Here is a 26,514-nt window from a genome sequence, read left to right as displayed (position 1 = left end):
GGGCTGCTCTGTGCAATGCCATTGAACAGAGCAGGTAAGTATAACATATTTTTTTTTAAAAAGCCTTTACAAATGCTTTTAACCTCCTCAATGCCAGATAGTTGCTATGCTCAAGTCATTTTTGTGAGAATGGCCTTTGCTTAGTATGCTGAAGCTGTTATGTTCATCACATTAGGTCAATTCTCCTAAAAATTGTACATGTATTTTTTTTTTTTTTTTTTACATAAAATATGGATTTTACATTTCAATAATGACAGGCAACATACTGCATTTGTGGTCAGCAGTCAGGAGCCCCCCCCCCCCCCCAATTACAATGTAATCACTGTGTAAATAAAATTGCACACAAAAAGCGTTTTCATCTATGAGGATAAATAAGCAAAGTTATACATTTCTTATAAAATGTTTGTATACATACCCATGATTATTAATATGGTCACTATGGTTTTTTTATGCAGTTTGGAGGCAACATTTCTTTTTAGGGCCAGTAACCCCAAAAAGAGATGTGCGAATTTTGAAAACAAAATACACACTCACCTAGGTAGATGCAGCTTCGATCCAATGCTGCATCTGTCCTCCATCGACTGATTTCTCGGTCTTCAATAAGCAGAGAGCTGGCGACTGACAATCACCGGCTCTCACTGGAGTACTGGGCTGTGGAGGGGTGGAAGCGGCTGGCTCAGGCTCTCAGCGGCACATTGAGAGACTGAGCTGCCGGTCTGGCATCTGGGTGGATCCCAACAATAAAGTTGGGATCACCCCAGAGTCTAGACTAACTGAGTGACATCAGCAGACAACAGACCTTAGCCCGTTGTCAATTAAATACGGGTCACAAGAGTGCAGAACCAAGTGCACTCGTGTGACTTACAGAACAAGTAGGGTCAAAAGATCTTTGGTCCTACTTTTCCTTTAAAACAATAAGGCTAGTTTAAACAAAATACTGTACTTACTTTAAAAGCTCCCATACCTATAAAGAATTTTGGACACATGTTAGTTATTTATATAAACTTGGTTTGGAGCTTGTTGTTCTGCATTAGCTGTCACTGTGGAATAAAGGAAAGTAAAATCTGAATTCCAGAAATGCTGAAAACTGCATTCTTTAACAATCCTGTCTGTTCTCTATGATACTGCCATTCATTTCTTCCAAGGTCTAAATATCTTTATTCAATGTTATGTCTGGGTCACAAGCTATTTCAACCAACTCTGTTGCATAGATTGTGCAGGCTAAGGGGAGGAGGAATATGGCAGTGGTATGTCACCAGTTAAGTAGCACCAGCACCCTTCAACCCATTTAAATAAGGGACATTGTGAGGTATATCTCGCTCAAAGTAATGCCCATTAACAGTGCAAGGAGAGTAATTATTAGTCTAAAAAAGACCAGAGGGCGCATGGTGACAGCCACGTAGGTATGTGCAGTCAATGCCCCTCTCTTCAGTCCTCCTAAGACTTCCTGCTCTCTAGCTCCCTTGTAACCTCCTCCCATGCTCACCTCCAGGATTTCTCCAGAGCTTCTCCCATCCTTTGGAACTCCCTACCCCAATCTGTCCGACTGTCCCCTAATCTATCCATCTTTAGACGATCCCTGAAATCCCTTCTTGTTAAAGAAGCCTATCCTGCTTCTAACTAATACACTGTTTTACGTCTTCCATCAGCTCATCTCCCAAAGCTATTACATTTTGTGTCAATTGACCCTCCCTTTTTAGATTGTAAGCTCTAATGAGCAGGGCCCTCTGATTCCTCTTCTACCAAATTGTAATGTAACTGTAATGTCTGCCTTTATTTTGTTAAGCGCTGCGCAAACTGTTGGCACTATATAAATCCTGTATAATAATAATTTAAAAAAAGGAGACAGATTGGTCTGGTTAGCCAGTTTGGGAAGCAAAAAAGGACTGGATATATAATAAATACACACACATACATACATACATACATACATACATACAGTGCCTTGAAAAATTATTCACACCCCTTGAAATTTTTCACATTTTTTCATGTTACAACCAAAAACGTGAATGTATTTTATTGGGATTTTATGTGATAGACCAAACACAAAGTGGCACATAATTGTGAAGTGGAAGGAAAATAAGAAATGGTTTTCAAATTAAAAAAAACATAAATATTTGAAAAGTGTAGCGTGCATTTGTATTCAGCCCCCGAGTCAATACTTTGTAGAACCACCTTGATTTCTGCAATTACACCTGCAAGTCTTTTTGGGTATGTCTCTATCACCTTTGCACATCTAGAGAGTGAAATGTTTGCCCATTCTTCTTCGAAAAATAGCTCAAGCTCTGGCAGATTGGATAGAGAGCTTCTGTGAACAGCAATTTTCAAGTCTTGTCACAGATTCTCAATTGGATTTAGGTCTGGACTTTGACTGGGCCATTCCAACACATGGATATTCTTTGATCTAAACCATTCCATTATAGCTCTGGTTGTATGTTAAGGGTCCTTGTCCTGCTGGAAGGTGAACCTCTGCCCCAGTCTCAAGTCTTTTACAGACTCTAACAGTTTTTTTTCTAAGATTGCCCTGTATTTGGCTCCATCCATCTTCCCATCAACTCCGACAAGCTTCCCTGTCCCTGCTGAAAAAAAGCATCCCCACAACATGATGCTGTCACCACTTAGTTTTACTGCGGGGATGGTGTGTTCAGTGTGATGTGCAGTGTTAGTTTTCCGCCACACATGGCATTTTGCTTTTAGGCCAAAAAGTTAAATTTTGGTTTTATCTGACCTGAGCACCTTCTTCCACATTTGCTGTGTCCCCCACATGGCTTCTCGCAAACTGCAAACTGACTTCTTATGGCTTTCAATCAACAATGGCTTTCTTCTTGCCACTCTTCCATAAAGGCCAGATCTGTGGATCTGGCACAACTAACAGTTGTGCTGAGGCAGATTCTCCCACCTGAGTTGTGGATCTCTGCAGCTCCTACAGCATTACCGTGGGTCTCTTGGCTGCTTCTCTGATTAATGCTCTCCTTGCCCGGCCTGTCAGTTTAAGTGGACGGCCATGTGTTGGTAGGTTTTCAGTTGTGCCATACTCTTTCCATTTTCGGGTTAAGGGATTGAACAGTGCTCCGTGAAATGTTTAAAGCTTGGGATATATATTTTTTTTTTTTATACCCTAACCCTGCTTTAAACTTCTTCAAAACTTTATCCCTGACCTGTCTGGTGAGTCCCTTGGCCTTCACGATGCTGTTTGTTCACTAAGGTTCTCTTATATTATATATTACTATATATATTATTCTTCTATTATTATTATTATTATTCTCTTCTATTTTTATATATAACTGTCTAATATTTAAGGATAGTGATCATATGAAGCCATTTATTAACACATACAGTCGATATAAAAAGTCTACACACCCCTTTTTAAATGTCAGGTTTCCGTGATGTAAAAAAATGAGACAAAAATAAACAGATTCAGCTGTTTTCCACCTTTAATGTGACCTATAACCTGTACACCTCAGTTGAACAACAAACTGAAATCTTTTAGGTTGAGGGAAGTAAAAATAAAAAAAAATAAAATATGATATGATATGCATAAGTGTGCACACCCTTAAACAAATACTTTGTCAAAGCACTTTTTGACTTTATTACAGCACTCGGTCTTTTTGGATATGAGTCTATCAGCATGGCACATCTTGACTTGGCAATATTTGCCCACTCTTCTTTGCAAAAACACTCCAAATCTGTCAGATTGCGAGGGCATGTCCTGCGCACAGCCCTGTTCAGACCACCCCACAGATTTTCAATCGGATTCAGGTCTGGGCTATGGCTGGGTCATTCCAAAATTTTAATCTTCTTCTGATGAAGCCTTTCCTTTGTTGATTTGGATGTATGCTTTGGGTCGTTGTCATGCTGAAAGATGAAGTTCCTCTTCATGTTCAGCTTTCTAGCAGAAGCCTGAAGGTTTTGTGCCGATATTGACTGGTATTTGGAACTGTTCATATTTCCCTCTACCTTGACTAAGGCCCCTGTTCCAGCTGAAGAAAAACATCCCCAAAGCATGATGCTGCCACCACCATGCTTCACTGTGGGTATGGTATTCTTTTGGTGATGTGTATTCTTGTGTTTACACCAAAAATATCTTTTGGAATTATGGTTTCATCAGACCAGAACACATTTTCCCACTTGCTTTTGGGAGACTTCAGATGTGTTTTCTGCAAAATTTAGCCAGGCTAAAAGGCTTCCGTCTTGCCACTCTACCCCATAGCTCAGACATATGAAGAATACGGGAGATTGTCACGTACCACACAGCCAGTACTTGGCAGATATTCCTGCAGCTCCTTTAATGTTGCTGTAGGTCTTTTGGCAACCTCCCTGACCAGTTTTCTTCTTGTCTTTTCATCAATTTTGGAAGGACGTCCTGTTCTCGGTAATGTCACTGTTGTGCCATATTTTCTCCACTTGATGATGACTGTCTTCACTGTGATCCAATGCCTATTGTACCCTTCTCCTGACTGATACCTTTTAACAATGAGATCCCTCTGATGCTTTGGAAGCTCTCTGCGGACCATGGCTTTTGCTGTAGGATGCAACTAAGAACATGTCAGGAAAGACCTACTAGAACAGCTGAACTTTATTTGGGGTTAATCAGAGACACTTTAAATGATGTCAGGTGTGTACTGACTCTTATTTACAATGAGTTTGAATGTAATTGCTTAATTCTGAACACAGCTACAATCCCTACATCACAGAAACCTGACATTTTAACATGGGTGTGTAGACTTGTTATATCCATTGAAGTTGTTTGGCTGCTTTTTAAATCAGAATGATAACACATATCACTCAAATGGACCTGATCAAAAGTTTACATACCCTGGAATGTTTGGCCTTGGTACAGACACACAAGGTAACACACGCAGGTTAAAATGGCAATTAGGGGTTAATTTCCCACATCTATGGATTTTTACATTGTAATTAGTCAATGAGTTTGTTAGCTCTCATGTGGATGCACTGAGCAGGCTAGATACTAAGCCATGGGGAGCAGAAAAAAAAAACTGTCAAAAGAGCTGCGTAACAAGGTAATGGAACTTTCTAAAGATGGAAAAGGATATAAAGAGATATCTAAAGTCTTAAATTTGCCAGTGAGTACTGTTCAATCATGTATTAAGAAGTGTAAAATTTGGGGATCTTGTGATACCAAGCCAAGGTCAGGTATACCAAGAAAGATTGCAGCCACATCTATGAGAAAAATAGTTCAGTATACAAAGAAAAATCCACAGGTAACCTCAGGAGTTTTTATTTTTTAATTCTTGGCGCCAGCCACATGCAAATATCTCAATGGGTGGGCCTTGGCACCGAGTAGCTGCATATTTGCGTGCAATATTACAAAAACAGCTGTGTTAGCAATTTGATTTAGAAAGGAGCCAAACAACTATGTGATAACAAATGGCTTCAAATGATCACTATCCTTAATTAAAAGACAGTTTTTTGGCTTGATCACTTATATTTTCAATATTCATGCCACAATTTCAGGATTTCTGCCAATGTATGCAAACTTTTGAGTACTGTGAGAACTGTACATGAAGAGCATGAATGATTTGCATGGCAGACTGTCAGTCACTGCTCTCTGCTCGCACCCTTCAAGGGCAGAGGGGGCGGGCACTGTTGGCTTTTGCTCTCAGTCCAGCGCTGAGAGCCAGAACAAGCTATCCTGGGTGGATCCCATTAAAATGATTGGGATCCTTCCAGAGCCTGAAGAGACTCTGTGACATCAGATTCTGGGTCACAGGAGAGCACAAATAAGTTCTGACCGTACTTCTCTTTTGATTTGTGTGGCCAGTTTTACAGTGATGTTCTAAGATACGGAACAGACTGAAGCATATCACTACCTGGAAGTGACTAAATTAGCATGTTACAGTGCCTGGAGATTTATAGCACCCAAGTCATTGAATAAGTCCTCTAAAGGAGGGTGCAGGCAACTCTAGGTGCCAGCATTGTGGTGCCTAAACCTGTTCAGGATCTTTAGGGTAATGATAGGTAAACTTTAAGCCTGCCACATCCATTCCTCCCAAAACTTGTAAATGCTACATTGCCATAGTAACTGGCAACAAAACAGAGGCATGCAGGGCCAGGATCACCAAACAAGATACTTCCAAAATTCTCAAAAAATCTTCTATCTTGGAAGAATCATGCTCCTTGGTCCACCCTCACAACATCTGTCCCATGCCTACACAGAAGTGTGCTTCAACAAAACATTGGCTGCATTTTACTAAATGATAGCTGGTCAAGGAATCAGATGTTAGAAATCTCTCTCACCACTATACCACCTTCACAGTAAACATACATTATAGGCCTGATATGTTCTTAAAACTTACAGTTGAAAAATTATAAATATCTATCTTTTTAATGGTTTTATAAATCACAAAGGTGTATTTTGCTGCTACGCCTTCTCCCAGCTGCACCAGTCAGAAGGAGAATGTGTAACTGTATAATAAAAGCTAAATATGATCCGATGCAAATCATCCAGCAAAGAGTGAATAAAAGAAGCTTTGCAGTTCTGCATTCCATTTCTTGATCCCCCTTGAAATGACAATTCCCCAAGACAATATGAATTCAACAGCTCAGCTAGGACAACTATGCCTGGCTTTAAAAACCGAGTTACAATGGCTTCCATGGAATGAGTCATTTCAATGTGAAGAATATGGGCACAAACCATTATAGTTAAAACAAATACCGATAACAGCAAATTATACTTCAGGATTTCCTCAACTAAAGGATAGACTGAAATTCCATAGGTGAAAAACACCATGAATCAGTTTTTTGGGGGGGGCAATAAAAAAACTGAAATCAACATACACAATAATATAACTACAGTAATCCTTTTTAACATTCCACTCTGCATTCCACAAAGATTACAGAGAGACTACTTGGAATGGCTGTACTCTTTGTAATATCCTTTTAAAAAGATTTGGAGCGTGAAAAGTCAAACATTTAAATATATGCTTGTTGCTATCCTCATTTAATGGAAATGATTGAATAAATACTATCTAACTTTTTATGCAACTATAAGAACAATAGTTACAGAGTTGATTAAGCAATGACTTCTTTTGGATAAGACAGGACATCAGCAACATCAATTAACCAGAAAAGCTTACTTCCAAGTGCTACGTTCTGGTTTTCAGATATTCATAATTATACAGGAATGTTCTGGTGATGTGGGTATGAAACTCATGAAAGCCATATAAATATTTCTACAGGATATGAAGCTTTCATTTAACTTCTGACTGGTGTATCATTTCAATTCCAATTCATGTTTCAGCTGAATATCATTAAAATCCAGTCAAAAGAAATGTTTTTTTTTGTTTCAGTTAGGGCTAAATACCCGACTAGATTATAATATACCACACACTCTCTAGTAGGTGCATCTATGTTGGCATGCAAACAGGGTTGCCAACCATCGGTATTGCTGACAGCGCCAAATAACAGAGCAGTGGTTGAAAGTATCCTGACTTTCAACCCACTGCAGCTGCATGCAATCCGTGCCTCTCTATTGATTCCTGGCTCAGCCGTGCTCCTTGGCTGTATCTGGGTCTCGGGATGGTGGCGGGTGTGTGCGGTAGCGGGGCGTCCGCACTGTGTATGATGTCACATGTCAGTTCCCAGGTGGCCGGGTCCAGAGGGGCTACGGGGCAGCAATCGATGCAGTCCTGTGGTACTTGGAAGCTGACACAGACTGTGGCGGGGAGACTGCCCTCTACGGTAACTGGTATGTGCAAGCATTTTTTCCGCTGTACCTTACTGTATTAGGTATTTGCTTGCTTGTTTTTTTTTTCTCCCTACCTCCTCTTCAGTCTGGATCCATAAGTTTGTTTGCTCTTGGTGTCTTTTGGTTGGCGGTATGTGACTAAGAAGTTATGAATGCAGGTGGATAGGGGTGGCTGGCAGTGTATAGGTTTATGAATGGGGTGTTGTGACTTTGCAAGTTTTGTAGCTGATCTGTCTGTGAATATGTTGCAGTGCGTGTATGCGTGGTTGTGTGTGCGTGCAAATGTGTCACCATGGATGGTGGTGTGGGTGTGGGTGCTGTGGTTGGTGTGTTTGTTTGTGTTTGCTGTGGTTAGTGTGGATGTGTGATTTGTCACGGGTGGGGATATGTGTATGTGCATGTTTTTGCGTGGATGATTGGGTGTGGGTTTGCATGTGAGGATGCATGTGTGAACACGCATGTATGGGTGGTTTGGACATGTTCAGGATTATGTGGTTATTATGGGTGGTAGAGTATGGGGCATTTGAGGTACTGCTGGGTTTGATGGAAGGTACGATATGTTTGATAGAGTTATGATTTGGTGAGTGTGAGATTTTGGGGGGCTTTGATTGTATGTCTAAGTATGCTCTTAGGACCCTAATGTAATGTGGGGGGCACTGTGGGCCCTGATGTAATGCAGGGGGACACTTGGGCTGATATAATGCAGGATTCTGGGGATCCTAATATAAGGGGGAACTCTGGGGACCCTGATGTAAGGGTTGAAGGTCTCTGGGGACCCTGATTTAATGAGGGGACTTTTTGGACCCTGATGTAAGTGGGGGGGACCCCAATGTAAGAGGGGGCTTTGGTGACTCTGATGTAATCGTGGGGAGCCTCTGGAGACCCTGAGTTAATAGGTGGGCCTCTGGGGACCCTAATGTAATGGGGAAACTCTTTGGACCCTGCTGTAAGAGGGAGGGAACACTGGGGACCCTGGTGTAAGGGGGTGAGGAACTATTGGGACCCTGAAATGAGGGGCAGAAGCTCTGGGGCCCCTGATGTAAAGGCAGAGATTCTGGGGACCCTGATGTAAAGGGTGGGACACTGAGGCCCCTGATGTAAAGGGTGGGACACTGAAGCCCCTGATGTAAAGGGTGGGACACTGAGGCCCCTGATGTAAAGGGAGGGACACTAAGGCCCCTGATGTAAAGGAGGGAATGCTGGGGACCCTGATGTAAAGGGAGGGACCCTGATGTAAAGGGGGGGACTCTGGGGACCCCAATGTAAAAAGGGAATGCTGGGGACCCTGATGTAATGGAAGAGACTCTGGGAACCCTGATGTAAAGAGAGAGACTCTGGAGGCCCTGATATAAAGGGGGGTCTCTATTGACCTTGATAGATTGAGGGGGGTCTTGAGGACACTGATTTAATGGGAGGCTTTGGGACTATAGTATAAAGGGGAGAGCTTTGGGGGCCCTAAAGAAAGTGGGGGACTCTGGGGAGCCTGATGTAAGAAGGGACTCTGGGGATCCTGATGTAAAGTGGAGGACTGTGGGGACCCTGATGTAAGAAGGAGGTGAGGTTCTGATATAAGAGGGAGGCTTTGTAAACCCCCATGTAAGTGTTTAGTTAGTGTTTTCTAACAGTAGTAGTTGGTGAAGTGCGGGAATTGGAGTAATCTGAGGTGGGAAGTTCCAGGAATTGAGCTGATCTGAGGTGTAGGAACTGGGAGGTGTCATCTTCACATGCATGTGTGAAGATGCAGGATTTGGAGTGACCTGAGGTGTGAAGATGCAGGATTTGGAGTGATCTGAGGTGTATAGATGCAGGAATTTATCTGATTTGAGGTGTGAACGTGCAGAAACTAGGGTTGATCTGAGATGTGAAGGTACATGAACTGGGCTGGTCTGAGGTGTGAATGTGCAGGAATTGAGGCGATTTGAGGTATGAACATGCAGGAATTGGTATGACCTGATATATGAACATGCAGGAATTGGGGTGACCTGAGGTGTGAAGATGCATGCATTTGGGGCTTATTTGAAATCTGAAAGTGCAGAAATTGGGTGATCTGAGGTTTGAACATGCAGGAATTGAGGTGACCTAAGGTGTGAAGATGCAGGATTTGGAGTGACCTGAGGTGTGAAGATGCAGAATTTGGAGTGATCTGAGGTGTATAGATGCAGGATTTGGAGTGATCTGAGGTATGAAGGTACAGGAATTTGTCTGATTTGAAGTGTGAAGGTGCAGAAACAAGGGTTGATCTGAGATGTGAAGGTACATGAACTGGGCTGGTCTGAGGTGTGAATGTGCAGGAATTGACCTGATCTGAGGTGTAGGAACTGGGGCTGATCTGGGGTCTGATGGGGCAGGAACTGGGGTTGATCTGGTGTCTAAAGGTGCATGCATTTGGGGCTTATTTGAGATCTGAAAGTGCAGAAATTGGGGTGATCTGAGGTATGAACATGCAGGAACCGGGGCTGATCTAAGGTGTGAAGGTGCAGGAATTGGGCTGATCTGAGATGTGAATGTGCAGGATTTGGGGTGATCTGATATGTGAAGAAGCAGGAATTGGGTTGATCTGAGGTATGAAGGTGCAGAAATTGGGGCTTATCTTAGGTATGAATGTGCAGGAATTGGGGTGATCCGAGGTGTGAAGGTGCATGAACTGGGCTGATCTGAAGTGTGAATATGCAAGAATTAGGGTGTTCTGAGGTGTGAAGTTGCAGGAATTGGACTGCTGTGAGGTGTGAAGGTGCAGGAATTGGGCTGATCTGAGGGGTGAAGGTGCAGGAGATGGGATGATCTGAGGTGTGAAGGAATTGAGGTGATCTAAGGTGTGAAGGTACACGAACTGGGCTGTTCTGAGGTGTGTAGGTGCAGGAATTGGACTGATCTGAGGGGTGAAGGTGCAGGCATTGGACCCAGTCTGAGGTGTGAAGGTGCAGGATTTGGGGTGATCTGAGTTGTAAAGGTGCAGAAATTGGGCTGATCTGTGGTGTGAAGGTACAGAAATTAGGGTGATCTGAGGTTATCATCTACTTTACCACTTTCTATTGATCTTTGAAAGCTCAATATTAATGTCTTACTATTATTCAAGTCGTTTATAGCATTTACTTAACTGGTTGCCACCCACCCACCTTCCAATGACCGGGGGGGGCCTCGTTCTGGGACGCCGTCATATGATGGCGTCCCAGAATACCCGCTCTAGCGGGGGCGCGCAGCGCGGCGATTGGGGCCGCATGTGTTGCTAGGACATGGCGCGACTCTGATCTTTGTAAAGAGCCGCGTCCGCGGCTCTATAACCATGTGATCAGCTATGTCCAATCACAGCTGGTCACATGTAAACAAGGAAGTTCCGGTAGTCGGCGTTCCTCGCCTCACACTGACAGAGTGTGTGGTGAGGAGAGCCAAACAGCGGCATCTCCGCGCAGGGGGACATGTAGGAATGTAATCAGGGCACTGATCATCAGTGCCCTGATTACAGTATAGTAAAACAGTCTCATCATACAGTGCCCACCAATGCCAGCAATCAGTGCCCACAAGTGCCACCAATCAGTGACCATTAGCGATGCCAGTCACTGCTGGCAATCAGTGCTGCCCATCACTGCTGTCGATCAATGCCCATCCGTGTCTCCCATCAGTACCGCCTATCCATGCTGCCTATCCGTGCCACCTATCAGTGCCCACCAGTGCCGTCTATCAGTGCCCACCAGTGCCATCCATCAGTGCCGCCTATCAGTGCCACCTATCAGTGCCCATAAGTGCGGCATATTAGTGCCTCCTCATCAGTGCCCATAAGTGCCACCTCATCAATGCCCACCAGTTCAGCCTATCAGTGCCGCCTCATCAGCGCACATCTGTGAAGGCGAAAAATTACTTCGTTACAAAATTTACTGACAGAAAAAAGTAAAAAACTTTTTTTTTTTTTCAAAATTTTTGGTGTTTTTTTTTTGTAATAAATAAAAAACCCAGCAGTGATTAAATACCACCAAAAGAAAGCTCTGTTTGTGTGAAGAAAATGATACTTTTTTTGGGTACAGTATAGCACGACCATGCAATAGTGCTGAAAGCTGAAAAATGGCTTGGGCAGGAAGGGGGTGCAAGTGCCTGGTAGGCAATTGGTTAATGTTGTTGGCACTCAAAATATTGTGTTCAAAAGGTTGCCTACCCCTGCTCTAGTGAGATCGCTACACTTGAGCTTCCAGGTTTGCCCACTTATCATAACATTTCCGAGAGGCAGAGCAAATTAAACTTCTACTGGTGCAGCAAGGGTGACTCCTTAGTGAGGGAGGCAGTCATGAACCAGTTGTGGATGGAGTTAGCTTCTAACTTTTCTACTATTTTCTATACTTAGAAGTTGCAATAGTACTTTCTTTGCATGATCATTTCTCCTGGAAATTGACACATATAAAAGTCTTGGATTGTAGATAATGAAATCTGATACCACTCTTCATGCAAAAATCCAGGTCACAATCCTACGCAATGTCCTTTTGTCTCTTTCGGTCTGTTGGCCACCGACGACCACGCTTTTCCTGATCAGACGACGTTTTGCTGGAAACTGTATATGCCGTCATAATCTTTGATACTCTACCTCGCAACACCACAAATGAACTGGCAATTTCAGTCCCAGACGCACCAGCTAAGTGGGCACCAACAATTTGCCCTCTATAAAACTCAGTAAGCTCTGACATGACTGCGTATTACTAGCAGCGCACACAGTGAATGACGAAAGTGAGACTTCCCACCTGTTAGCTAGGTGTCTCGTTGCAGAGTGGAAGCAAAAGAATGTTACATCACTTCCACTTTCAACGTGAAACATGTCGTCACTTTCACGCGTGCAAATCATGTAGTGTTAACATAATTTTGTCAGACCCCTATATATATTTTTAATAATTTTGATCTTGGTCTCCACTAGATAAACAAGAATACTGTATGTGTCTCCATTGAAGCGATCGTATGTCCCCATTACCGCTGTCACTAAGACTGGGAGGAAGAAAAATATATTCCAAATTGGGACACTAATTCCAGTATGGCATTTTAAAACGTTAGGAAGGAAGTACATTGAGGGCAAAACCTGCCCTTTAAGAAGTAGGTCTAATATAAGTAACTGGCTTAATGTTGGTTGCTAGGAGATTGACAATTTACCTAAAGAACAAATTTCCAAAAAATGAAATAAGGCAACCAGTATTTCTGCGCTGGTGTCAATATTTATACAGCTGCCTAGACTGAATATATTTGATGACATGTATAAAAACTGTTTTACAGATAAAGGCAGAAGATATAGTATTTTATTAAAAAAAGCAATCAATCAGACATTTTCTTTTACTTTTCCAGCTTTGTCTGAAAATTTTATTGGAAGTTACAATCCGATTTATATGACAGATATCACCTTTTCCCCAAATACAGAGTATATGCAAATCAGAGGACTGCTGCACCTGAATAACCAACTTAAAAACAATGTTTTTTTTTTTTTTATTACAAGAAATTTACTTAAATTGGTATTAAAACCAAAAGCAAACATTATATTGCAGCTTACCAATTCTTAGATGTGGTGGCTGCATTAGTTTCCTTTTTTTTTAGGCTTTCTGTCCATTATTTTCATCTGGTTATCCAGCCTCTAAGTCTGTTTTTTTTTTAAAGGCCAAGCTCTCTAGCAAATGTAACAGTTACAGACATGAGACAAATCATTTACCACTGACAATGGTGCTTCCCAAAAGGAAACAAAAAATATTTTGCTGTACCTTCTTATAAAAGTATTAGCTGAAGTTTGGCTTCAATTTGTGAGTGTATCTAAATCTGTTAGTACATCTAACACTCCCCTTCCCCCAGATTGACAATGCCGCTGTCTTCTGTGCTCATTCATCCTGAGTGGGGCACTCTAATACAGGAGGTGTTTTAATAGCTAGTTTACCAGGTGAAAACAGAGGGCAAAAAGCCTGAAAAAAAAAGAAAACGAATGCAGCCATCGCATCTATGGATTGGTAAACTGCAATATATTACATTTTTGATTTTGGGCTTAATACCGCTTTAAAAACCACATTTAAAATTATGACTATAGTAATCACCATAGCAAAGCCCAAAAAGGACTGTTCCTTTTTTTTCTTTTAGAAGCCCCCTTCTTAAATATATTCAATTGGAACACCTTACATTACTATTTAGACCCCTTTTACACTGACAACGGGCCACGTTTTCGGCCGCTAACAGGGTGCTTTTAACCCCCGCTAACGGCCAAAGAAAGGGTCGATAGCGCCCGAAAAGCAGTGCTTCGGCAGTGGTGCCCATTCATTTCAATGGGCAGGCGCAGTGGAGGAGCGGTGTATACACTGCTCCTCTACCACCCCAAAGATGCTGCTTGCAGGACTTTTTCTAATGTTGTGCAAGCGCACCGCCCCAGTGTGAAAGCACTCGTGCTCTCACACTGGGGCTGCAGGGGAGGCGTTTTTCAGGCACTTTTTCTTAGCCCAAAAGCGCCTGAAAAATGCCTCCGAGTGAAAGGGGTCTTAGGGTCCATTTATACTGCATTGTGTGCGTTGACATGTGTTGGCATTCTGCTTTGCGGTGCATTTTACCATGTAGCTTACTCCTCACTTTCTGGAATATGCAAAGGGTCTACAGCAGGGCAGAGGAGTCAAACTCGTGCTGGCCTGCCGTTTTCCCTGTGTGCTGATGTGTGTTGCACTGCTCTGACATGCATAGCCATTTGTTGCATCGTATTGTGCCAGGAAAAAAGTATGCCCTTTTTTCCACCACAAACCAGGGCACATCAGTGCAATGCACCAGCGTGTTTTTTTTTTTTTGTTTTGTTTTTTACCGATTCCTTGGGTTGACGTGTGTTAAAAATGCATCTGGTGTAAATAGACCCTTAACCAGACTATATATATACACACAATTCTAAATATGAAATGACAATTGCAAACAGAAGACCTTGAAGTTTACCTTGAGATTTCCCTCACACCAACTCCACAAAACAATATAAACAATTCTTCTCAAATCAGGCAACCACATGTGGCAGCACTGCCTTGTGATTTTTAACACAGATTTGTGACCATCTTCTATTTACAAATCAAACATGTGGCTAAAATACTACAGATTCAACAAACCATATATTTAAAAAAGTACCCTCCAGTACAGTTAACCCTAAGTTGTTATGGCATGGGTGAAGTGAAAGTTTTTTTACCAACTAAACTACGCGGTAATATACAGTCAGGTCCATATATATTTGGACATTGACACAATTCTAATCTTTGTGGCTCTATACACCACCACAATGGATTTAAAATGAAACAAACAAGATGTGCTTTAACTGCAGACTTTCAGCTTTAATTTGATGGCATTTACATCCAAATCAGGTGAACGGTGTAGGAATTACAACAGTTTGTATATGTGCCTCCCACTTTTTAAGGGACCAAAAAGTAATGGGACAATTGGCTGCTCAGCTGTTCCATGGCCAGGTGTATGTTATTCCCTCATTATCCCATTTACAAGGAGCAGACAAAAGGTCCAGAGTTCATTTCAAGTGTGCTATTAGCATTTGGAATCTGTTGCTGTCAACTCTCAATATGAGATCCAAAGAGCTGTCACTATCAGTGAAGCAAGCCATCATTAGGCTGAAAAAACAAAACAAACTCATCAGAGAGATAGCAAAAACATTAGGTGTGGCCAAATCAACTGTTTGGAACATCCTTAAAAAGAAAGAATGCACCGGTGAGCTCAGCAAACCAAAAGACCCAGAAGACCACGGAAAACAACTGTGGTGGATGACCAAAGAATTCTTTCCTTGGTGAAGAAAACACACTTCACAACAGTTGGCTAGATCAAGAACACTCTCCAGGAGGTAGGTGTATGTGTGTCAAAGTCAACAATCAAGAGAAGACTTCACCAGAGTGAATACAGAGGGTTCACCACAAGATGTAAACCATTGGTGAGCCTCAAAAACAGAAAGGCCAGATTAGAGTTTGCCAAACAACATCTAAAAAAGCCTTCACAGTTCTGGAACAACATCCTATGGACAGATGAGACCAAGATCAACTTGTACCAGAATGATGGGAAGAGAAGAGTATGGAGAAGGAAAGGAACTGCTCATGATCCAAAGCATACCACCTCATCAGTGAAGCATGGTGGTGGTAGTGTCATGGCGGGGGCATGTATGGCTGCCAATGGAACTGGTTCTCTCATATTTTTGATGATGTGACTGCTGACAAAAGTAGCAGGATGAATTCTGAAGTGTTTCGGGCAATATTATCTGCTCATATTCAGCAAAATGCTTCAGAACTCATTGGACGGCACTTCACAGTGCAGATGGACAATGACCCGAAGCATACTGCGAAAGCAACCAAAGAGTTTTTTAAGCAAAAGAAATGGAATGTTATGCAATGGCCAAGTCAATCACCTGACCTGTATCCGATTGTGCATGCATTTCACTTGCTGAAGACAAAACTGAAGGGAAAATGCCCCAAGAACAAGCAGAAACTGAAGACAGTTGTAGTAGAGGCCTGGCAGAGCATCACCAGGGATGAAACCCAGCGTCTGGTGATGTCTATGCATTCCAGACTTCAGGCTGTAATTGACTGCAAAGGATTTGCAACCAAGTATTAAAAAGTGAAAGTTTGATGGATGATTGTTAATCTGTCCCATTACTTTTGGTCCCTTAAAAAGTGGGAGGCACATATACAAACTGTTGTAATTCCTACACTGTTCACCTGATTTGGATGTAAATACCCTCACATTAAAAATAAAAGTCTGCAGTTAAAGCACATCTTGTTCGTTTCATTTCAAATCCATTGTGGTGGTGTATAGAGCCAAAAAGATTAGAATTGTGTCGATGTCCCAATATTTATGGACCTGACTGTACTCTTTTGCCTCGTACACACGATCGGAAATTCTCCCAGCAAAAGTCCGATGTGAGCTTTTGGTTGGAAATTCCGACCGTGTGTATGCTCCATCGGACTTTTGCTGCCGGAATTCCTGCCAGCAAAAGATTGAGAGCAGGTTCTCTATTTTTCAGTCGGAAAAAGTTCCGATCGGAAATTCCGATCGTCTGTGCCAATTCCAACGCGCAAAATTCCTACGCATGCTCGGAAACAATTCGACGCATGCTCGGAAGCATTGAACTTCATTTTCTCGACTCATCGTAGTGTTGTACGTTACCGCGTTCTTGACGGTCAAAAGTTCAGAGAACTTTTGTGTGACCGTGTGTATGCAAGACAAGCTTGAGCGGAATTCCGTCGGAAAAAACATCCAAGTTTTTTCCGACTGAAAATCCGCTCGTGTGTACGGGGCATTACAGTAAGCCACCTGTGCTACATACTCCTATTCTACTCTATTTGGTCACTTTAAAGAAGTTGTGGTAATGAGTATATGGCATGTATTTAGTCTCACTAGATCATCTGTTAGAGACCAGACCCTGTGTGCACCTTTCTCCTGATAGAGCTCTGGAGTTTATGATACCCATAGTACAACCATTAAGGCCTCATGCGCACTGGACGTTTTAAAAACGCCAGTAGCATTAGCTGTAGAAAGAGTTTTGTACTGTTTTTGCAGTAAAATTTTTCAGCGTTCTTTAGCGTTTGCATTTCTTAGCTTTTTTTTTTAGCAAAACTATGCTCCCACAAAAGCGTTTGGGTCATAAATGCCAAATAGTCATGTTTTTCAGTGTTTTGCAGCGGTGTTCAGAGTTAGTGTTTTTAGAGCTGAAAACTTTCCTTCAAACTCACTAGTTCTGTTTTTATTTTTTTCCAGCCAGAAACGCCCCTGCCAAAAAAGGCTGATAAAAAGCTTACGTGTGCATGAACACATAGGATAACATGCTAGGGTGTTTACTGGCTGCAGAAAAAAAAAGCCTGAGACCAAAAAACAGCAGCTGTAAAAACGTCCAGTGTGCATGAGGCCTAAAGGTTATCTGTTTCTAAATAAAATACCTGCCTGGAAGATGAATAGCATAGGATGAGAGTGTATTTATTTATTTATGTTTTTGACAGGTTTGCTTTAAGAGCATGAAAGGCATTAACATTTTTTTTTACAAATCTTTTCCCAGTATCCTAATATAACGAATGAGAATTGGTGATGGTGCTAATGGCAGGAGAATACTTTTTTTTTTGTTAAAGCCAAGTTCTAAGTGAACATACACTCTACCTCCTGGTGAATGTTAAAGTGAAACAAAACTCCACAAAAATAATAATAATTGCAAAGTGAGGTTCAGAGGTCCCAGGAGCTTTTAGCCATAACGTACTAGAATGCACAGCACATTAACAAATTATTGAAGACTTACTTTGCAAGCAATAACTTCCAGCGCTGCAGCGTCAGTGTTTCCAACGATCGTGAGCACCTGTAATCTTATCCTGGTCCTCCTTCCATGTTTGACACTTGATTCCAAATTCTGGCTATAGTCAAACTATCATCAAAAAAAGGGCATGGGGAACTTTTTTTATGGGGGACTGGTAACAAAGCAAAATGTTTGAAAAAAAATAAATATTGTATAGTGGGGAGAATTATGGGAGGGTTATTTTTATGACCTTGAGGCAGTGGCGGCCCATCCATTAGGGGCTGACCCCCTGATCTATATACAGAGCACCAGACTATGGATTCCAATGGGGGGGGGGGGGTTTGGGGTTTTGAAGCACGTAATTAGTCCATGTGACTCTACACTCTTTCCAGACTATGATGCTGTCCAGGGGGCCTCTATTGCTCCTCTATTGATAAAAAAAAGAAAAAACTAATGCAGCCACCAAATCTAACAACTGAAAGCTGCAATAAATCAAATGTTTGATTTTATATCTCTGGACAGTAGAATTTTATTTTTTAGTGTAACAAAACAGCTGCCTTGTGCCCGAGCCCCTTCCCTCTTTAATCTACTCACAAAACTGCCCTGCTGCTGGTCAATTTTATTCATTTTCTCCGAGATGATGCACTTTGGTTTTCTAGTGTAAAAAAACACCTGCCTTGTTTGTGTTTCCCCATTTTAGTCTATTCTAACTGGTCATTTTTATGCAGTGCTCTGGTGATGGCCAAGTTTTACCAAACTATGCTATAGCTCTAATATTTTGGAAAAATTGGGTAGATGGATATTGCAGGGAGTTGTGGTGAACCTCTGTTAAGGGTGTACAATGTTTTAAGTTCAGAGCGCTTTTAAATTGGGTTTTTTTTCCCCCCAAGGGAGGCAAAAAGTGTTGCAAAGAAGCAATCTTGAACAGACATTCAGCAACAATGGGCTTAATTATTCCAAGCACTTAAAGGGTAATTTTTCTTCACCTAAAATTGAGTACATCTTTAAGAAGGCAATCCCATACTTAAAATGTTTGTTACCCCAGCATTTCATATTCCTGATATATGCCTGCTGTACCATGTACTTGTATGGAAAAGTACCTTGCTCTATTTATATTGCTTTCTTTGTGTGAAATCCCTTGTGTTCCTGCCAGTTCCTCTGTTTTCCTACTAATAACTGACCACACTAAGCAGGAGAGCACACTGTGGTCAGTTCTCTAGCTATGCTGGGAACTCATCCTGCTTTCCTCCAATGATCAGACTTGTCCTGACATGTCCCCCATGCACAGCCATTTACTGCAGCTGAGAACAGAGATATGTGATCACTAAGGCTCCATGTACACTGAAGCTCATAAACTGTAGTTTTTGGGAGTTTGGGCGTTTTTTTTTAACAGCCCATAAACTCCCCTCTGTGTTATCCTATGTGTCCATACACACATGTACATATTTGGACGTTAATCAGCAGTGGAGATTATGAGTTGTTGTCTGAACGCTCTAAAATCGCATTCAGGAGCTGTATTTCTGGCCATAAAAAACGCTTACAAAGTTAAACGAGCATAAACACTGATAAACGTCGATAAATGCTCAAAAACGTGGCTCACCAGCGTTTAACGTTTTTGATCCATTGGAAAAAAAAATGCTAAAAAACGCTAACGCGGAAAAACGCTAAATAGCGCTAATAAATGCTATTGCAAAAACTTTAAAAGACTTACTGCATAGCTACTGGCATTTTTGTAATGTTATTTTAATGCCCAGTGTGCATGGAGCCTTATTAAAAAAGGGCAAAAAAGTTATTTATTATGTTTTTTTATATCTATACAAAAATGTTTTACCTTTCATTTCAGTTTTAAAATGAATGAGTTGTTTTACAAGGTGATCATTTACAATTTCTTTAAGAAGATATAGCTCCTTTTGGCCAAACTTGGCATCAATTTATTAGTGACTTTATCCTGCTTCTCAACAACCCAACATCATAGAAGCTATGACTTTTATATCATGTACTAATGAAAGTAAAAAAACTTAAAGTGGTTCTTCAGTCTGAAACAAAAAATTAAGCGGAACTTCCCCTTTGATAATAAATCAATTACAATCAAATCAGCTCATTTTTCATCACCAGCATTGTTCAATATCACTTAGACCCCTTTCACACTGAAGGCGCTTTTCAGGCGTTTGTGCGCTAAAAATAGTGCCTGTAAAGCACCTGAAAAGCACCACTCAAGCCTCCCCAGTATGAAAGCCCAAGTGCTATCACACTGGGGCGGTGCACAATTAACATCTTTGGGGCGGTGCGGGAGCGGTGTATACACCACTCCTAAACCGCCCCTGCCATTGAAATCAATGGGCAGCGCTGCTGAAGTGCCTGCAAAGCTTTTCGGGTGCTTTTAACCCCTTCTTAGGGGTTAAAAGGGTCCTGCTCTCACCCGCACAGTGCCGCTAAAGCACCGCTAAAACTAGTGCCGCTTTACCGCTAACGCTCGGGAGGTCTGTGTGTGAAAGTAGCCTAAAAGCGGAAGTAAACCCGAGAATGTTACTGTCACATTGGTTGTGCTCTCAACCAAACTGTCAAACCATTCAAAGGCTGGTGTCGTAACTGATCATATGTGCAGCCATATGGTAGTTGAAGATCAAAGAGAGGCCAAGATGGCAGCTTCCTTGGCTGAAAACGATAGGTGGGTTTACAAGGATGTGTTTAAAATGTAACTAAAAGGCAAACATTTTATTTTTATTTTTTTTTTTGTTTTGGATAGAGGTGAGAGGGATTAGAACACCTGTCAGGATTTTATTGCTGTCTGTGCCCTTGTTAGGGAGATTCACCCTCTCTTTTTGGCTGGTTTACCATTATTATTGAATGTGAACATAAAAAAAAATCCCAAATACAGGGGGTTCCCTACTTACAAACATCCGACTTACAAACAACTCCTACTTACAAATAGAAGGAGACAACAGGAAGTGAGAGGAAATCTACCCCCTAGGAAGGGAAATTCACTCCTGTAAGAGTTAATATGGGAAAAAGGTGTCTCCAATGATGCTTTATCACCAATCCTTATTTCCCTAATAACCCCAAATTTTCAAAATCCAATTGTCATTGGGACAGAAAGTGAGGTGAAATCTTCTGAACAGGGGCACAGACAGCAAAACAAATGTTACAGGGGTGATAACCCTTCTAAAAAACTTAAAAATAGATTTTTTTGGCTGGAGCTACACTTAAAAAATTTACCTGTTCCGACTTACAAACAGATTCAACTTAAGAACAAACCTAAAGTCCCTATCTTGTTTGTAACCCAGGGACCCCCCTGTATTGGGTTGTCCCCAGAGAAGTAATAGAGGGGAAATTTTCCAATGGGGACACTAGTTATGTGACCTGGGGGTCCCCAAGGAATTCCCTTAATTTGCAGGGATTTCCTCTCCCTTCCTGTTTGACTATGGGACAGAAAGTGAAGGGAAATCTCTGCGATGGGATGGTATACCTCTACTTGACATAATTCCTTTAAAATTCTCCATTTACAGAATCTACTTCACACACACATTTGCATCTGTTATGGGTCCAAAACCAAATCTGAATTATTAATACCATAGCAAAAATTTGTCTTTTTTTGGTTGTTTTCTAGCTTTTTCTTATATTGTGTAAACTGAAAATGTATACAACTGTACCTTTATTTTTCTGAAATTTTAAACATAGTTATTTGATATGACATTTCTTTTTCACAACATAAGTGTATGACTTACTTTCTTTCAGTCTCTGGTGTAGATACTGCACTGTTAAATTCAAAGGAATCCTAAAAGGGCAAGAAAATGGGCATTTCATCAATATAATCACAGAAGTAGGGGGAAATTTTACTGAGTAAAAAACAGTAATCGCAAGAAAAACAACTATAGGGAAGAGGATGAAAATAATCATTTATTGTACGTACTTCAGTTTGGGAACGCAGCTGTAATGAGGTGGAGCCAGCATCAGATTTCTCCTAAAACAGAACATATGCAAGTCAGTCATGAGACATCAAGAAACGTGGCACATTACAATCAGCAAAAAAACATCATCTTATGAAGATAAATCGGCATACATACTGTATGTGAATGCATGAATGCAGGAAATCAGAATTGTAAATGATGTTCAAAGGAAAAAAAAAAAACATTGCAGTCTCTCCCTATTTTTCAGATTAAGTGCATATCATAGTTTGTATCAGAACTGATAAATGGGATAGCACTGCATTGTAGAAACCATCTGTTTTTAACTGCATTTAGTTAAGATTTTAAAGTTGCCTCCCTGATATGTTGATTCTGTTAGACACAGACACTCCCATGCTTAATAAAGAAGAATAACAGAAGTCAGGGGGAGCAGCTGAACAGAAACAAGAGGAGGTACAATATCACAGCCCATTTGATAAAGTGCACAACATATTATCCCAGCCATTTATATAGCACCCACAATTTACATTCACATCAGTCCCTGCCCCCAAGGAGCTTACAATCTAAAGTCCCTATGTCATATGCATACATACATTTACAAGGGCCAATTCGGAAAGCAGCCAAATAAGCTACCAGTATATCTTTGGAGTGTTGGAGCAAGCCAGATTACCTTGGGAAAACCCATGCAAACACAGGAAGAACATTCAAACTCCATGTAGATAGTGTCCTGACCATGGTTCAATAGTGTCTGGATTAGAACTGGGAATCCCAGTGTTGCAAGTCAAACGTGATAACCACTAAGTCGCTGAGCTGAAAAGTAGCAAAGGTTTGCATGTGGATGCAATACAAATCAGATTTTCATGAGATTCTTTACTTAACCTTGCACCATTCCAGGTGTATGTAGCATGACTGAATGGTGCCTGCTTGGATAAACGGAGCTCATTCTAAAAATGTTTTTTGAACAGGTAGACTGACCACAAATATTAGGTGTTTATGATCAGCTGCTTCCCCTATCAGCACCATTGTCAAAGTATAAATTTCAGAAAATCTGAAAAGGTGACCTAACACTAGACCCCCTCCTCATCCTCCTGGTTCCTACTGTACTTACCTCCCGCAAACCAGAACAGTCAAGGCTTCCTCAAACTGCTCCAAAGATGCAGGGATTTGAATTCCCCACTGCTCTCATTCCTCTCTGTCCTGTTCTGCCAGCCCTCTACCAGGAAATTCTAGAGCACTTCATGCTTCCCTCTGCTGACCAGCTTGATGCAGATTTCATTTTCATTTCCACAGTTAGTGATGATTTTGGGAGCCATGTCATCTGCTGGTGTTGGTCCACTGTGTTTTATCAAGCCCAACATCAGTGCAGCCCTCTACCAGGAAATTCTAGAGCACCTAATGCTTCTCTCTGCTGACCAGCTGTATGGAGATGCTGATTTCATTTTCCAGCAGGACTTGGCACCTGCCCACACTGCCAAAAGTACCAATACCTGGTTTAATGATCATGGTATCACTGTGATTGACTGGCCAGCAAACTCGCCTGACCTAAACCCCCAATCTGTGGGGTATTGTCAAGAAGAAGATGAAACACACCAGACTCAACAATGCAGACAAGCTGAAGGCCACTATCAAAGCAACCTGGGCTTCCATAAGACCTCAGCAGTAAGGACGGGCTCCGGCGTGTTGGCACAGCCCATGTGCAGAGCCCGCCAGGAAGTCGGCGCTGCGCTAATCACAGGCAGTGAGACATTGTCCTGATGCGCTGCTGCAGAGATTGGGAAATGTCTCACTGCCTGTGATTAGCGCAGCGCAGTGTCGACTTCCTGGCGGGCTCTGCACGTGTGCTGTGCGAACACGCCGGAGCGCATCCTTACTCAGCAGTGCCACAGGCTGATCGCCTCCATGCCACGCCGCATTGATGCAGTAATTCATGCAAAAGGAGCTCCGACCAAGAATTGAGTGCATACTATATTGTACATGGACATACTTTTTAGTAAGCCAACATTTCTGTATTAAAAAAAAAACGTTTTTTATTGGTCTTATGTAATATTAAAATTTTCTGATACACTGAATTTTGGGTTTTCACTAGCTGTAAGCCATAATCATCAAAATTAACCACTTCCGGACCGCCGCACGCCAATGTACGTCCTAAGTTTGAAGAGGAATATCGTTGTTACAGCAGCAGCTAGCTGCCATAACCCCGGTATCCTCTTTTTCGGCTGGCAGTCCGCTTTCCCATAAGAGTGGCTTCACCGCAAGATCACTTTTATCGGGGTGGGAGAGGGCCCCCCAATATTTTTTACCTTTTGCTATAATATCCCCCAAAAAATATATAAAAAAAACTAATTTCTTCCACAGTTTAGGCCGATATGTATTCTTTTATATATTTTTGGTAAAAAGAAATTGCAATAAGTGTATATTGATTGGTTTGCGCAAAAGTTATAGCATCTACAAAATAGATATAGATATAGAGCTAGATAGCTAGATAGCTAGATAGCTAGATAGCTAGATAGATAGATAGATAGATAGATAGATAGATAGATAGATAGATAGATAGATACTCAATGTATTTCGTGAAATCTAACCCACTCCTTCAGGAGGAAAAAGGAGAGCGATGAATCTGAAGTTATAAGAATAATATATGTATCATAGATAATACAACAACATTGACTTTTGGTTATAACAATCTACTAGGTAAGCAGTGCTCACTACATTTGTGCATAAAATATATGCACATATCCACATATCCACATATAAAGATACTGGACCACGATTTTTCATATAGTCTGGATAGTCCATATGAATAATAGAGATTACATAAAATAATAAATTAATGGAATAAGTGTTTATGGCCTAAAAATATTTAGTGTAACCCATAAATGATGCAAGATATAAATTAGGTAAAAGTGACCTTGAACTACAATATACACTCACCACCCACTTTATTAGGTAGACCTGTTCAATTGCTTGGTAACACAAAATGTTATCAGCCAATCACATGGCAGCAACTCAATGCATTTAGGCATCTAGACGTGGTGAAGACGACTTGCTGAAGGGAAAACCAAGCATCAGAATGGGAAAGGGGATTTAGGTGACTGTAAAGGTGGCATGGTTGTTGAGTATTTCAAAAACTGCTGATCTTCTGGGATTTTCACTAACAACCATCTATAGGGTTTACAGAGAATGGTCCAAAAAAGAGGAAATATCCAGTGAGCGGCAGCTGAGTGACCCACGAGTGATCACGTCACACACACCTAGCAGCCATCAAGCGGCATCGTACGAGCTGACATCGGTTACATTCATTTCGAGTCACCTTATGAGATCTGTGATCCACTGACGGCTGCTCTCCTGGATGCCTTGCTGCATTTGCCTGTTTGACCATTATAATCTATGGTCCTGCATATCTGGCAAGAGGCTTGTCTGTGAGGTTATGGCTGGTGAGATATTCCCTTACCTGTTCACATATGCATGGAGCACTTTCATGCTAGATTGATTTATTTCACCCATTAACTTTTTACGCATTGTGAACTGTTTTTTGTTATTTGCTATGAATATGACTTATTTGCACTAAGTCACTTTTGCACATTTGGTTGGTTCTCAATGTAATATATGCCATATATTTTTTGCATTCTAATTAAATTTTGAGCGCTGCTTATATATATCATGTCAATATGGACCGAAATCTCTGAGAAATGTTTCCAACGCCTTGTTGAATCTATGCCCTGAATAATGAAGGCAGTTCTGAAGGCAAAAGGGGTCCAACCCGGTACTAGCAATGTGTACCTAATTGGCCGGTGAGTGTATAAACAGAATCAGGAAGAAATGCACTAAATAGCCTGAATTAAGGCTGGATTAGGGCCTTAAAGTGGTTGTTAACCCATTATGTAAAATGTATAGTATCATCTCTGTTTATGTAAACTGCCCCAGTGTGTGTCTTATAAAAAAATGCAGCTATATACCTGATTTCAGAGCGCCGCTTGGCACTCACGTGACACGCCGCTAATGTAAGGGATAGGGCAAGCAACCAGCGGCCATTTTCCCAGAGCTTATCTCTATGTATCTATCTATGTACACATAGAGATAAGCTCTGGGAAAATGGCCGCTGGTTGCTTGCCCTATCCCTTACATTAGCGCCCTTCGGGAAAATGGCCGCCGCGTGTCCATCACGCGGGGACCCTTTATAAGCATTGGCCTTCTATCCCGTGCTATCCTCTGAAGAAGTCACGTGACGTGACGATACGCGTCAGGAGCACGGGACGCTGCCACACACTAGCTGGATGTGACGAGCTCGGCGCTCATGGATGTTTTACCCCCCAGCTGTGTTTTAAATGTAAGTGTACGAACTATGTGAGTACTTTAATAAAGTATATGATATACGGGATTATGCTATGTGCGGTTTCTGTTTTCTATATCCCGCACAATATAACTCTGCACAACAGGTGGTGAGGAATTGGAAGCGGGGAGAGTCTCTTAGAAGATCCAGAGCCTGGGATTATACGAGCTCGGCGCTCGTGGGTTGAGGCGTGCGCTCATTGCTTAAAAGTGAGTGCAACCCCCCCCTCCCCCTCCTGTATCTTTACATCAAACGGTATTATACTATATACCACTCGTTCTTTGTCTCTACATATGATATACGGTATTACCAATCAACGCCACCTGCTGTA

General features: G+C 41.6%; 1 protein-coding gene across 6 annotated transcripts in view; it reads right to left on the bottom strand.

The window, feature by feature from the left end:
* The window catches only part of SASH1 (SAM and SH3 domain containing 1), a 1,387,091-nt gene that overhangs the window by 168,144 nt on the left and 1,192,433 nt on the right, over positions 1–26,514 (bottom strand). For all 6 annotated transcript variants that reach the window (XM_073627430.1, XM_073627429.1, XM_073627435.1 and 3 more), the window contains exons 3-4: positions 21,859–21,909; positions 21,674–21,723 (exon numbers count right to left, since the gene is read on the bottom strand). In XM_073627430.1, the coding sequence (XP_073483531.1) occupies positions 21,674–21,723; positions 21,859–21,909 (101 nt within the window). The remainder of the gene's footprint in view (positions 1–21,673; positions 21,724–21,858; positions 21,910–26,514) is intronic.

The sequence above is a fragment of the Aquarana catesbeiana genome, linkage group LG04 (genome assembly GCF_042186555.1).
Source record: "Aquarana catesbeiana isolate 2022-GZ linkage group LG04, ASM4218655v1, whole genome shotgun sequence".
Classification (NCBI taxonomy): Eukaryota; Metazoa; Chordata; class Amphibia; order Anura; family Ranidae; genus Aquarana; species Aquarana catesbeiana.
The sequence above is the reverse complement of the archived record's forward strand: the minus strand, read 5'-3'. Positions and strand labels throughout refer to the sequence as shown.